Source organism: Salvia hispanica, chromosome 6 (assembly GCF_023119035.1).
Source record: "Salvia hispanica cultivar TCC Black 2014 chromosome 6, UniMelb_Shisp_WGS_1.0, whole genome shotgun sequence".
Lineage (NCBI taxonomy): Eukaryota > Viridiplantae > Streptophyta > Magnoliopsida > Lamiales > Lamiaceae > Salvia > Salvia hispanica.
The window spans coordinates 46,015,885-46,031,109 of record NC_062970.1 but is presented as its reverse complement, the minus strand read 5'-3'; the positions used below and the strand labels follow the sequence as shown (position 1 = coordinate 46,031,109).

The window sequence follows — 15,225 nt, the reverse complement described above, 5'->3', positions numbered from 1 at the left end:
TGGATGTTTCAATCAATTCTCGGGTCATATACCATCATTTCCTGCCTATGCTTATGTTGTTTTATTGAGTGGAAATATGTTCTCTGGTTCAATTTCATCTATTTGCAAAACTCTCCAAGAGAATCTTAACTACCTTGACCTCTCCAATAATCAGTTGGAAGGGGAGGTTCCCAACTGCTGGGAGAATATGCCCAACTTGGAGACCCTTAATTTGGCTAACAACAACTTTTCGGGTGATATTCCTCTCTCTTTGGGAGATATATATCGTCTCACTATACTACGAATGCATAGTAATAATTTATCCGGTGAATTGCCTAACAGTTTGAGACATTGCCAAAGATTGAGATTCATTGATGTTGAAGGGAATAAGTTAACAGGAGAGATCCCCACTTGGATTGGCCAGCTGAATGGAATGCTCTTTCTAAACCTTCGTGGAAATAAATTGCATGGTAGTATTCCTTCCGAGATATGCAATCTTACTAATATTCAAATTCTGGATTTGTCTATAAACAATCTATCTTGGATAATTCCTGATTGCTTCAACAATTTTACTGTCTTGTCCGGTGAGAATGAGCCCTTAAGTGCACTTGAAAATGAATTCATTTTCCGTCCAACATTAATTTACAAGTATCTCCCCGCCGGTCCTGTACCACGTATTGAGCGCTATGGCTATTCCTCATTTCAATGGAAAGGAAAGGAATATGAGTATTGGAAAAATATCAGGCTTCTTAAACTCATTGATTTTTCAAGCAATAGATTGAGCGGAAACATTCCTAAATCATTTTCCACTATGAGGGGGTTAAGATCCTTGAATCTATCAAGAAATAGTTTGACAGGAAATATAATTCTAGATATTGGTGAATTGGAGGTGCTAGATTCTCTTGATCTATCTCGTAACCAACTCTCTGGCCAAATACCTACAAGTTTGGCAGAAATACACACTCTTGGTTTTCTTGATTTGTCGAACAACGATTTGTCTGGAAAAATTCCAACAAGTACTCAACTGCAGAGCTTCAATGTATCCGCTTATGCCGGAAACGATGGACTATGTGGCGACCCTCTGCCGAAGTGCCCGGGAGATATCTTGAGGCCACCCACCACTAATTCAGAGGAAAACATGAAAGAGAAAGATGGAAGCATCTTCTCATTTATGCAAGAAGTTGGCATATCAATGGGCTTTGGTTTTATCTTCGGATTTTGGGGAGTTATTGGTTCGTTCATAATGAAGAAACCATGGAGAATCGCATTCTTCAACATGTTCGATGATACTAGAGATTGGTTGTATGTCAGGATTGCGGTGTTTGTATCCAAATGGAGACAGAGCTGAATTACACAGGTATATTAACATTTACTCGGATTTGTTATATTCACATCACTTTTCAAATATTAATGTCAATATTTCATTTTCTGGAATTGTAACATTCCCAATTTTTTCAGCGGTGAAACAACGTGCTTTAGCATTCCATCAAGGTGAACCAAATTATGCTGGTGATGTTTCCAAGTTATTGTAATTTGTATTCAGTCTTTTTATCTTCATTTGTAAACATTATGTTTGTTTTTTACCTTCTAAACTTTATGTTGATGTCTGTCTTTTATTTTCAGAATGGATGTTTGTGTTTTTGTACTTTCACTTTATTTTCATAGTTGTATGTGGTTCTTATAAAATGAGTGTTACGTTTGTCATTTGGGTATACTAAGCAAATATAATGAAATAAAGTCAATTCAAAAAGGTATTGGTAAAATATACACTTAATGCAGCTAACCATAAATTAATGACTCCAAGTTATCAACAAGGGCACTCCCTAGATTACGTTTAAAATTAGCTAATTACCAAATAAAATAAGGACTCATTCGGTTCACGCTATTGCGCATGACTAGAGACCATGTTTATTCTTATATCTTGTTCGATTATTTTTCTCCAAAAAACATGGACCCTGACAATGTATCTCATTGTGTCTAAATAATTGGTTCACTCAAACTCTAAATAATTGGTTGGACTTGTCATCATCCATATGATCATATCACCTTATTCATATTTAATCTAAGATAAAGTCTATCTTGGCTTATCCTATATCTTGTCTAACAACCAATCTCCAATTAAAAAGATTATATTCTATCATCTCAAACAACAAATTCACAAAATTTCCCAATAAAGAATCAGCTAAAACAATAAATCAATCATAATTCATAAACTTTTGCATGACATCAAATGTAAAACACAAGAAAAGTGAGGAATTTATCGAACTCGGATGGCTTATTCTACTTTTTGAATTTGTTAATATAAAGAATTTTATCTCTGAGGAAAATTATCCAAATTGTGATTATAGGTCAACGAAATAGTAAAATCAATATTAGTTTTTTTAAAAAAAATTGTTTCCCAAAATGATATTCGTAAAACAAAGGCCTGGTATAAACAGACCGAGGCTGGTACGGAGTAAAATTTATCTGGGCTTACGATGGGCCAAATATTGGGCCTAGGAAATATATATGGGCTTTCAACATATAAACGTGCCCATTAACCATAAATTAGTTTAGCCACTTTATATTTTATATATATATCCTTTTTTTTTTTCTTCAGTTTGAGTTTACTAATCCGATTCAGGATTATGTTATTTTCAATTTTTGAATTACTCTTTAATTGTAATTCACACACACACCACAAGTTGGGTGACTCACACTCTAAATAATTGGTTGGACTTGAAGGAGAAACTTTGAACTAATTAAATTGTGTTTGGTCATCTTTTAACATAGTACGTTGTTATAATTAATTAATCCAAAATTAGAGTATACAATTTTTTCAATTTAAAAAAATTAGTGGTTTGCTATTTTTTTTTTCATTGGCATACTCCATATTTTATGTTGTACTGTATTTGCAATTATTGAAGAGTTCATCTCTTGATTTAGTGATGAAGTAATTTCCAGGAAACCATAAATTAACCTTATATATATAGACTATAGTGTGTAGGTTGAATCAGTCTAACTCAACAATGAATTTTTGGTCTATAATTGAATTAATTGAAGAATTTCTCTCATCAATTATTAGCGAAGTCTTTTTTATGAAACCATAATTGAGATATATTGGAAAAATGACTTTTAATTCTTAAAACTTGACTCACTTTTTCAATTGCTTTCTCTTTCACACTTTAACGGGTGTTGCTTTTGATTTTTTGGTGATTTTATATACCTTTAAAACAAATCTTTTTATTTAAATTAAATGGATCAAATCGTTGCAAGTGTTCATTTCATGTTAATTTCAGAGGAGCTGAACGTTTATATTACCTAATGTTTTCGAATTTGTTATTTATTATATTTATTGTTATGATAGCAATTTCCCCAATAGATAGCAACGTTCATAAAATTAATATTGTTAATAACAAGATATAAGGAGTATTATAATCAACAAAATGAAAATAATAGTATTAATTTATAGGGAGGTAATCAATTGCTAACTAATTATCAATCCCAAATTGAGACCAATTTTCAACCATTAGATTAGAAGATCTTGTGGTTAATATAATGGCAAGTGTAATATATTTTAAATTTAAATAATTATTAATTAAATTAAAAGGGTATTAATGTCAAATCTTATATGTAGTAATTATAACTAACTACTTTCTCTCTCCTCATCATCTCAAATCTTTAAATTTACGTAACTCTCTCAATTTAAATGATTTTTTCGCAAAAATATATCAAATTAAAGATAATTTAATAAGGGTTCCAACGAGATCTCAATTGCATATGTTCCGACGATGTTCGGGTGATGAAATTTGATAAATTATATTTCAATTTTCGTACATGTTGATAAACAAATTTATTTTCAACAAATGCAACAAAAAATCTCAATATATTGTAGGCAAAATCTCAATATTATGCATGTCCAATCTCAATAAAAATGTGTTGATATTGTCTTGTCCTTGTGTTGATATTCTAATGTCATATTGTTGATATTTGTAATACACAATGTTGATATAAAAAAACTCTCACGAAAATTATCATATGATAACATAATGACGATATTACCATTTTGTTGATATTTTGTCTATTATTTATTGAGATTTTGTGAGCTTTAATCTCATCCACTCATTTTAAAATTTAGAGGTGAAAATTTAGTCTTGATTTTGAATTAGGGTGCTATAAGCATTATAATAGGACCCTTAATTTCAAAAGTCTCATTATTCATTAACAAATACTCGATTAAATGGGATAACATTGAAACAACGATTAAATATTAAAGATGAAATTGACTAAACCACCAAAGGTCGGGATAGATACAATCCTAAATAAACTTTTAAATTACTGATACTCGATAATTATTTAATCAAAGAACAAAATAATACAACTTCAATTTTAGCGGTTAGTCTTTCTTTGGAGCATTATTTCAACCCAATTTCTACGTTCTCATATCATGAATTAGTCTTTTTTTTTTTTTGAAAAAGCGGTGATAATTATCAAAAATTATGAATTGATACTTTTGCAGCGGAATCAAGAACTATTCTTTCTTCTCATTCTGGATTACATAATGGGATCAAACTAAGCTATATACTCTCCCAAGATGCCAGCGAGCGCATCGGCCAGCGCCTGGAAATCGGCGTGCGCTCGCCGGTTTCTACGCCGATTTGCTGCTGGCCGATCCCAATGGTTCAGCTAGCCGACCGGCTAGCGACGCGAATCGGCTAGCCGATGCGTTAGCCGCCATTGTGGATACTCTTATAATAGAGGAGTTATATCTTAATCTTCATATCCAAATGAGATGTCTTTACTATTGTAGAATACTTATAATAGATGAATTATATAGTACTATATTTTTCCATACGTCCTATAAAAATATTTATACTTTTTATTTTCATCCGTCCCACAAAAAAATGTGCATTCCAATTTTAGAAAGTTATATTAATTTAATAAGGTAGGTCTCACTATCCACTAATACTATTTTAACTACTATTCTCCCTCTATCTCTTATTTTATCAATTTTATCTTAATTTTGAACATGGAAGACAAGGTGATTCTGCTGGATTATCATCCGAGCATGTTCGGAATGAGGCTGAGAGTTGCATTAGCAGTGAAGGGCATAGATTACGAGCACAGAGAGGAGGACTTGCAAAATAAAAGCCAGCTTCTTCTCGAGTCCAACCCCGTTTACAAGCAGATCCCCGTTTTGATCCACAACGGCAAACCCGTTTGTGGATCGTTTATAATTGTCGAATATATCGACGAGGTGTGGAAGGACAAATCTCCGACGCTGCTGCCTTGTGATCCTTACCAACGAGCTCAAGCGAGGTTCTTGGCTGATTATATAGAAAAAAAGGTACTACCTCCGTCTTTGAAAAATAGAAAGTTTTGAATTTGCACGGGTTTTAATGCATAATTAGTAAAATACGAGAGAAGAATTGATAAATTAAGAGAAAAAGTAGTGGAAATAGAGTTAATGGATTATGAGGTCCACTTTCTAAAACACTCCATCTGTTCCATAGTACTAGAGTTATTTTGCTATTTTGGTACGTTCCATAGTAGTAGCATCATTTCCCCTTTTAGTAAAAGTCAACACATTTCTTTTCACTTTCTTTACTATCTCTTGCTTTATTCTCTCTTCATAATGCAAATGTTAGGGTTTAGGTTTTTCAATTTTCTCTTTGGGTATACTCCAATTTGAATAATCGATTTTAAGACTGCCTTCTCCATTAGAACCCATGAAGAAACTAGAAGTATTCTTCATGAGTCTGATAGTTTCCCCCTTCTCAATATAGAATCGGTCAAAAAATATAAAGAGAATGGTTATAGATACGCACATGTTGGTTTAGCACAAATAGCTGTCAAACCTTTAGTTCATATAGGAGTCGACACACCTATATATTTAGCTTTGAGAGATAAAAGATTGAAAAGATATGAAACCTCTCTCCTAGATATGGTTCAAACCAATATATGCAACGGACCAATCTATTTTAATTGCTCTCCAAACTTTTCTGTTGACCTTACTGACCCAATGATACTAGAATCTTTAGTTTTAGATGTTCAAATCCAGGGAGATGAATTCCACGTTTGCAAAAATTTTGCAGTTATGTTTAGAATATATCTTAGACTCATGTCTTCACATTTAAACCCAAAATTTAGTAGAAACCCTTTCTCAAAAGGAGAAACAATCCTTCTACAGGTAGATGCTGAGCAGTCTACTACTTGTACCCCTAAAAGACTTAAATGGAATGAGATGACTATTCCAGACCAATTCATAATTAAGGAACCTCAGATTTCTAGAAACATTGAAAGAAGAGAACCTTCACAAATTGTTGAAGAACCAGATGGAACAATCACTATTAAATTTGATAGGACAAACTCCTTCATGAATTTTAGAAATAATAGAAGTTACCAATACTATGAACATAGGGCTTCTTGCTCGGATATTCCAAGTACTTCCGAAAATAGATATACCTTTAAAATGCCAATACCACAGCCAAGACAAACGACTAGAAAGCGAAGCTAGAATATATATACAACAACCACTATTAAATTAGTCCCCAACTTAATTGATACGACATTGTTTTCAATCAATAAAAATTTGACAACTAAAATAATTCGAAAACTAAAATTATCAAATGATCATATGAAAAATTGAAAGTGGCACGTTGATGATAATCTAAATTGAACTATGGTACGTGACATATTTTTTTTGGAAAGTCCATTTCTACAATTGAGGCCCAATACTAGGCCCATTTGTAAGCCCAGATAAATATTATGAGCTTTCGTTTCTATTATCAATAAACGCCTCTTTTTAGAATATCAGTGCCTATTGGATGACTATTTTTTTTTTATCAATTACTAGTATATTAATTTTGCTATTCATACATAAATCATTTAAGAAAGCATTTATTTTATCAAAACCAATTACTACTAAATAAACTTTTGTTGGGCCTAGATTAACAATTTAAATATTTTGGCTGAATTTATGCTAGCACATTACCTGTACCGAAATCTTTATACAAACTTTTTTTTGGTATACATAAATGCCACCGGTATTATTTCTTTAGTATCTAGCCAAATGATGATTCGATATCTTTACTTAATATGAAAATATATTCTTCGAGGTAGCAAAATGTGGGTATCGCATCGATGACCAGATCTTTGTAGGGTTAATGCATATTACTAACATAACATGAAATAGTTTGCGTGTTTAAATTTGCTTTCTAGATAATAAGATAAGTTATTATAGACACGTGACATATTACATATATTAATGGGAAAGGCTTAAAGTAAATATTATACAACACTATAACCATTAATTTCACATGGAAAATACATCACGATTGACACAAGACTAGTGATTGTGGCGAAGCTAGAAGTTTTCCGTTTGGGGCCAAATTACTGTTAATAATTATAGAATTTTTTTGATGCTCATGATGTCGAAAGCTCGATTATTTATATTTTCAATTTTAATTTTTTATTACGATTATAATGATAGAAGAAAATAATTACGAATTGATAAAGAATTAAAATTAGCATTATTAGTGGTGTAAAAGAGAATAAATAGAAATTGTATTCCAAAAAGTAGAAGAACAAACAGAAATTATATTTCAAAAAATAGAAGCAAAAAAAATACACATAGACCCTAAAATTTTCAAAAGTAATGATATCTTGAAAAGCAATAGCGTTACCTTTAACTCAAAGACGGAAAAACTTTTATCAAAGATATCCGATAAGCTTGGAGGACCAAGTTCTTCTAATGCAAATGTTATCAGGGAATCACATAATAGTCAGACCAGTTGTTCTTCTTCTGAAGAAGACAATGTCTTAGACCAACTTGACGAAATTTTCAAGGATGAAGAACAAAGTTATCCTTATAAAATTAATAGAATATTTAAAGGGAGAAAATTTAATAATAATAAAAATTATTATAGTAAACCCTCACCTGCAGATTTGCAATATGAAGAAAGAGGACAATTCCATAAATCTAGCTATGATGGAAATTCTATAACAGAGTGGAATATTGATGGAAAATCTGAATATGAGATTCTTAATACTCTGCAAGAAATGGGTATGGCCAAAATAGCATATAGATATAACGGAATATCTGAAAAGGAAGCTTGTGTTCTCCTCGTTAATGGATTCACCGGCCAATTAAAAAATTGGTGGGATAATGCTCTGAATTTCGAAAGCAAAGAAAAAATTTTAAACCATGTCATTAATACAGAAGATCAAGATGGGGAAATTAAAGAAACAAATGATGCCTGTGATTACCTAGTTGTAACGATATCAATGTATTTTATAGGAAATCCTAGGGAAGAATTTAATAGCTCCTCTATTGTTCTGACAAATTTAAAATGTCCTACTTTATCTGATTATAGATGGTATAAAGACGTTTTCATAACCCAGGTTCTCAAAAGAAATGATTGTAATCAAGCCTTTTGGAAAGAAAGATTTATTGCAGGATTACCAAAATTATTTGGCGAAAGAATAATCCAAAAAATAAAGGATGATATAGGAACCGAAAATATCCCCTTTGAAGAAATTACTTTTGGGCAATTATTTGCCTTCATCAAAAAAGAAGGTTTATCCTTATGCATGGAAATAAAAATTCAAAATAAATATAGAAAAGATAAGCAGAAAGCCAAGAATGAATTAGGATGCTTTTGTGAGATGTTTGGAATAGAAAAATTAGAAGCCCCGTCCTCTAAGAATAAGAGAAAATCTTTTAAGAAAACTATACAAAAACCCTTTTATAGTAAACCGTATAGGAATAAGCATAGAAGACCAAGGCCTAAGAAAGATTATAAACCAGAAAAAGATAATATTGAAATAAAGTGCTGGTTTTGCAAGAAAACTGGACATACTGAAAATCAATGCTGGAAGAAGAAAAAGAGAAATATTAAATTAATAAGTAAACAAATTAATAGCCTTTTAAAGGAAAATGAAGAAGACTCTTATTCTGATACCGAATCTAATTCTGACATTGAAGAAATTCAAAGCTCCTCTAGCGAAGAAAGTTATCATACTAGCAATGAGCAAGGAAAGGATATTTGTAAAAGCTGTATTAATGTTATCTCCAAAGAAGAAAAGGAAGTCATCTTTGATCTTATCCAAGAAATTCCTGATAACAATTTAAAAGAAGATTACCTTAACAAACTTAAAGATTTAATATTAGAAGAACCATCGTCTTCTAAGAAAGTCAAAATCAATGAACAGTTTAGTTTAAATAAAATTTGGGAATGATATCCATACCAAAGTTTTTCCAAACAAATAACTGCTAGAGATCTTCAAAATGAAATTAATACTCTTAAAAGGCAAATTAATAAAGAGTTTCATGAATTAAAAGAAAAAGACTTTGAACTCGAATCAAGAATAGAAATTATTGAAAATAATGAGAAGGTTCATGATTGGAATAATGAGAAAGAAGATACAAAATCCAATTCCATAAGAGTAATTCAAAAAATTAATTATCAAAAATGGCATGTGAATGTCACCCTAGTTGTCGATAATTTCAAAACTAGTATAATGGCTTTGGTTGATTCAGGAGCAGATCATAATATTATTAGAGAAGGAATTGTTCCGACAAAATTCTGCGATAAAACAAAAGAAAAGCTTTTTACGGCAAACAATAATCCTTTAACGATAAAATATAAACTTTCTAGAGCTCATATTTGTAATAATGGTTATTGTTTCAAAAACATTTTCACTATTGTTAGTGATGTCTCTTATAACATGATTTTAGGAACACCCTTTTTAACTCAAATATACCCGTTCTATGTTAATGACATAGGCATCAAAACCAAGATTCAAGGAAGAGAAATAAGCTTTAAGTTCCTCTCACCCATTAAAAAGCAAGAAATATTAAACCTTCAAAGTAGTTCCATATTTAAACAAATAAATAGCATAAGCCATAAGAAAAAACAAATTAATCTATTAAAAGAAGAATTGCCTTTTCAAAGAATCGAAGATCAATTAAAAACTTCTAAATATATTAATAAAATCAAAGAAATAGACAACAAATTTATCAATAAAGTCTGCAACGAAGTTCCTAATGCTTTTTGGGATAGGAAACAACACATAATTGAATTACCATATGAGAAAGACTTTAATGAGAAAGATATTCCTACAAAATCAAGGCCTATTCAAATGAATCAAGAGCTTATGGAGACCTGTAAAAAGGAAATCAATGAATTAATAAATAAAAAATTAATAAGACCTTCCAAATCTCCTTGGAGCTGTTCTGCCTTTTATGTCATGAAACAAGCTGAACTAGAAAGAGGAACTCCTAGACTAGTAATAAATTATAAACCTTTGAATAAAGTTTTACAATGGATTAGATATCCTATTCCTAATAAAAGAGATTTGATAAATAGATTATATAATGCTAAGCTTTTCTCCAAATTTGATCTTAAATCGGGATTTTGGCAAATTCAAGTTGCTGAGAAAGATAGATATAAAACAGCTTTTACTGTACCCTTTGGACATTACGAATGGAATGTAATGCCTTTTGGATTGAAAAATGCTCCCTCGGAATTTCAAAGAATAATGAATGACATTATGAATCCCTATAGTCATTTTAGTATTGTCTACATTGATGATGTTTTAATCTTTTCTCAAGATATTGACCAACATGTTAAACACCTTGAAATTTTCATGAAGGCCATCGAGAAAAATGGATTAGTTATCTCTACTCCAAAAATGAAACTCTTCCAAACCAGCATTAGATTTCTAGGTCATGACATTACCAAAGGGACATTTAAACCTATTAGCAGATCTTTATCTTTCACAGAGAAATTTCCTGATGAGATCAAAGATAAAAACCAATTACAAAGGTTTTTAGGATGTTTAAATTATATTTCCGATTTTTATCCAAATCTTAGAGAAACCTGTAAAATCCTTTATCAAAGACTGGAGAAAAACCCTGTAAATTGGTCTGATGAACATACTAAAGTAGTCAGAATCATTAAAGAACAAGTAAAGTCTTAACCATTCTTAGGAATCCCAGATCCTAAGGCTTTCATGATTATTGAAACAGACGCCTCTAATATAGGTTATGGAGGAATCTTAAAACAAAAAATAGAAATCAATGCAAAAGAACAATTGATAAGATTCCACTCAGGAATTTGGAATAATGCACAGATGAACTATTCGGTCATCAAGAAAGAAATTTTAGCCATTGTTTTATGCATTTCAAAATTCCAAGATGACTTATATAATAAAAAATTTCTCCTTAGAATAGATTGCAAATCTGCAAAAGAAGTCCTTGTCAAAGATGTTCAAAATATTGTTTCAAAACAGATTTTTGCTAGATGGCAAGCAATTTTATCAGTTTTTTACTTTGAAATTGAATTTATCAAAGGAGAAAATAATTCATTACCTGATTTTCTAACCAGAGAATTCTTGCAAGGAAACAGTCATGAATCCAGAAAAGAAAAGAATACAGAGTGCCAAAGACTATGAAGTTCAAACTCCAAAAGACTCATCAAAAGCCATTGTCTCGGCTTCACACCCACTTACTCCTCAAAAATCCATTCAAAGAATACCAAACAGATTCTCTCCTCTTCAACACCAGCCTGAAATTCCATATAATACTGTCCTGGTCTCAAATCTCCCAAAGCCAACTAATATTCAAATCCCAAACACCCCCGAAATTCATAAATATGTTGTCAAAGATTGGCATGAAGACTGTGGGATGACCACTTTTGCTGATTTCCCAGCCAACATATCTCAAAATGATTATATTAGAAACCGTTTTCCAAATCCTTCTCAATTTTGGGAGTCTGATGATCCCTTAAAAGACCAAAAGTATTATGAGTTTATTCTTGTAGACTCGAATTCGGTTGAAATAACTCACAATTTCAATAAGTCCAAAGAGGTAGAATTTTCAAAATGCCTTATCAAAAGAATTTATACTCCTACCACTTTTGGAGGACTTAGTGAGTTCAAAATGTTTTCGGTCAATCATCCAGCCCATGGGTATCACTACATTGATTACAAGAATGCATGGTTTCGTGCTTTCTTCTTAAGACCCTTCAACCACTCATGGTTCTTTTCCTTTCATCAAAATTCTGACAAATCTCTTCCAATATGGTTTCTTGATTGGTGGAGAAAGTTTGGATCTTCAGTTCAAATTCTGCCTTCTCAAATCCAAAATGGTTTTAACGTATTTGCAGAACTTTCTACCCTAAAAAATTATCAAAAGTTCGTCATGTTTCATGCAGAATTTAAAATCCCTTGGATCTTTGCTTGGGATTTTCATTTTGAGAAAATTTAAAATGGGGGGAATAAAAAAGGGCAAAATTCCGGCCATTATGAAGGGTTTTGGTCTTATTACTTTTAAGCCTTTTGGGGTAAAAAAGGGATCGTTTCCAGATCACTTGTAAAAGGGGGATAGTTTCCCCTTTTTGAAAAAAGGGGTTTTTTAAAATTTTGGATTTAAAGGGAAGACATGAGTCTAAGATATATTCAACATGAAAAAGGAAATTTTTTCAAACGGGAATTTGTCTCCGGTTTTGAACATCAAAAACAAAAGGTTCCAAATCAAAAAGGGTGGGATAGTCTTTAAAAAGTTTGGAGAACAATTGAAATAAATTGGGGGGGTTGCATATATTTGGTTTTTAAAACCCTTGGCTAGAAGAGAGGTTTCATCCCTTTTTTCAATTTTTTATTCAAAAAAATTTAAATATAAAAAGGGCAATAAACCCCTATTAACCAAAGGTTTAACCCCTTTTTTGGCTAACCAACATGAATGTTTTCCGACCCATTCTCTATGTTTTTTTTAACGATTCTATCGAGGGGGGGAAAACTATCAAATTTGAAGAATACTTTTTATTTTCTTCAGGGTTTTAAGGAGAAAGTAGTCCTAAATAAATTAACCCTATGTCGAAAAATTTTTCAATTTTCTCTTTGGTATACCCCAATTTGAATAATCTTTTTGGGACATAAATTTTTATTTTTGGGACAATTTTTTTTTATTATCTTTATCTTGATTTTAAAGCAAAAATTTCGATTTTTTTCCCCATATTCAAATAAAAGGTTTTAAAATTTTTTTGATAAGATAGTTTTAAAAAAAGTCCAGGGGAACATTTTGGGCGTGGAACCCCAAAAACTGGGGTTTAACCGTTTTACAAGCTTCCCAAGCCGGATTCCAACATTTCTTTTATTAAAACTATAATAAGACAAATCTTAAAACTTCTTATTTGGTTTTGGGAAGAACTTTCCAAAATAAAATTAAAATTTTCTACTTTTTCATCGCCATTAAAAAGGGGTCGTCCATTTGAGACCCCCAAAGATTTGAGATATTATTTGAGAAACCCGAGCAGTTGATGACAAATTGTTCTCCAAAAAAACTCTTGGCAAAATTTCCCTTCATATCTTTATCGATTTCTCCATTTTCTTCTTTAAATCTTTTTTTCCCTTTTTACTTTAAAAAAATTCTTTCTTCTTTGGTGAATGATATCAAGATATTTTGATTTTTTTTTTTTTGGGGTCTCGGATTTATAATCCAAAAACCCTTTTAATTTTTCCCGGGACACAATTTTTTTAAATTTGAGGTCAGTTAAAAATTATTTTGCTAATTTGAAATTTATTTTAAGAACTTGGGTTCTCATAGCCTCCGGCCCTTTTTTAAAACTAAACACTCATTAAGGGAAAAGGGGGCAAAGTGGATCGGTCAATAGAATCCCCTAACCTTGAGATGTTAAACCTTGATTTGTGAAATGTAATAAAAACCAGGGTCCCTTTCCCTAATGGCGAACTTTTGCCCTTTTATATATCCCCTTGGCCCTTTTAAAACTTTAAACGGATCTTGTCCCCCAAATTTGGGTCAAAAGCGGGTTCTTGATTTTTGGGTTTGAGGAAGTGATTTTTGAGCTAAATATTAAGAACTCTTTTTTAGGTAATCCGGGGGTCAACAAAATTGGGATCTTTTTGAAAGAAAAAGGGCATTTTTGGGCTATTGGGGGTTTTTATAATCGTTGTTGTTTTTCATGCCATTCATTTTTAAAACCTAACTCTTTATATTTGGGGTTTTCTTTGCCCAAAAGAAACATATTGAATTGAAATTGCCCTCAAACCCTGCCTTTTGTGATGTTTTTAAACCCCGGCAATGAAGACGGATCATTTTTGGGCAAAAGAGAGATAATCGTTGTTGATTCTCGTGACGTTTATTTAAAGCTTTAAATCTTTTTATTTGGGGTTTTCTTGGGCCCAAAAAGCAAACCTATTGAATAGAAAAATTTCCCACGACCATGCATTTTGTGATGTTAGTAACGAACGCAAGAAGAAAAGATCATTTTGGTCAATGAGGTTTTTTAATCGTTGGGGTTTTTTTTCAGACGTTTATTTAAACCTTAAAAACTTTATTTTGGGTTTCCGGGCCAACAAGCAAACATATTGAATTGAAATTGCCCACAAACATGCCTTTTGTGATGTTTGTAACAATTCCTTAAAAGAAGAGGGATCATTTTGGTCAAAGCATGATTCGTTGTTGTTTTTGGTCGTTTATTTAAAGCTTAACTCTTTACATTTGAGTTTACTTTCCAACAAGCAAACCTATTGAATTGAAATTCCTACAACCATGCCTTTTGTGATGTTTTTAACGAAAGAAACGAAGACAGGATCATTTTGGTCAATAAGATTATAACCTTGTTGTTTTTTTGGCTTCGTTTATTTAAAGCTTAACTCTTTTTATTTGGGTTTCTTGGCCCCCCAAGCAAACCTTGAATTGAAATCCCACAACCAGCCCTTTTTTGGAAATGGTAAAGGCCTTTTTGTAAGGATCATTTTGGTCAATAGGGGCATGATAATCTTGTTTTTCGGCCCCTTTATTTAAAGCTTAATCCCTTTTTATTGGGTTTTCTTGGCCAACCGGGAAAACCCATTGAATAGAAATTGCCCACCACCATGCATTTTGTGATGTTTAAGCGAAGACAATGGAAAAAAATTATTTTTCTTCAGAGAGTTTAAACGGTTTTTTTTTCGGAGTTCATTTTCTTTAAATCTTTATATTTGGGGTTTCTTGGGCCCAAAAAGCAAACCTATTGGGAAATTGGGAAAATTTCCTACAACCATGCCTTTTGTGATGTTTGTAACGGCCCACAATGAAGGCGGGGTCATTTTGGTCAAAGAGCATGATTCGTTGTTGTTTCTCGGAAAGTTTATTTAAAGCCTAACTCTTTATATTTGGGGTTTTCTTGGAACAAGCAAAACTATTGAATAGAAATTGCCCACGACCATGCATTTTGGGGGATGTTAGTAACAACGACAATG

General features: G+C 31.8%; 2 protein-coding genes across 2 annotated transcripts in view; both read left to right on the top strand.

The window, feature by feature from the left end:
* LOC125195534 (receptor-like protein EIX1) overlaps window positions 1-1,743 on the top strand; it is a 20,892-nt gene extending 19,149 nt beyond the window's left edge. Inside the window, exons 2-4 of the mRNA XM_048093672.1 lie at window positions 22-449; window positions 534-1,336; window positions 1,438-1,743. Coding sequence (XP_047949629.1) covers window positions 22-449; window positions 534-1,327 — 1,222 coding nt within the window. The 3' untranslated portion in view covers window positions 1,328-1,336; window positions 1,438-1,743. The remainder of the gene's footprint in view (window positions 1-21; window positions 450-533; window positions 1,337-1,437) is intronic.
* A 3,244-nt stretch (window positions 1,744-4,987) lies between these two features.
* The window catches only part of LOC125195532 (protein FAR1-RELATED SEQUENCE 5-like), an 18,527-nt gene continuing 8,289 nt past the window's right edge, over window positions 4,988-15,225 (top strand). The window contains exons 1-3 of the mRNA XM_048093671.1: window positions 4,988-5,305; window positions 7,678-7,819; window positions 7,967-8,023. Coding sequence (XP_047949628.1) covers window positions 4,988-5,305; window positions 7,678-7,819; window positions 7,967-8,023 — 517 coding nt within the window. The remainder of the gene's footprint in view (window positions 5,306-7,677; window positions 7,820-7,966; window positions 8,024-15,225) is intronic.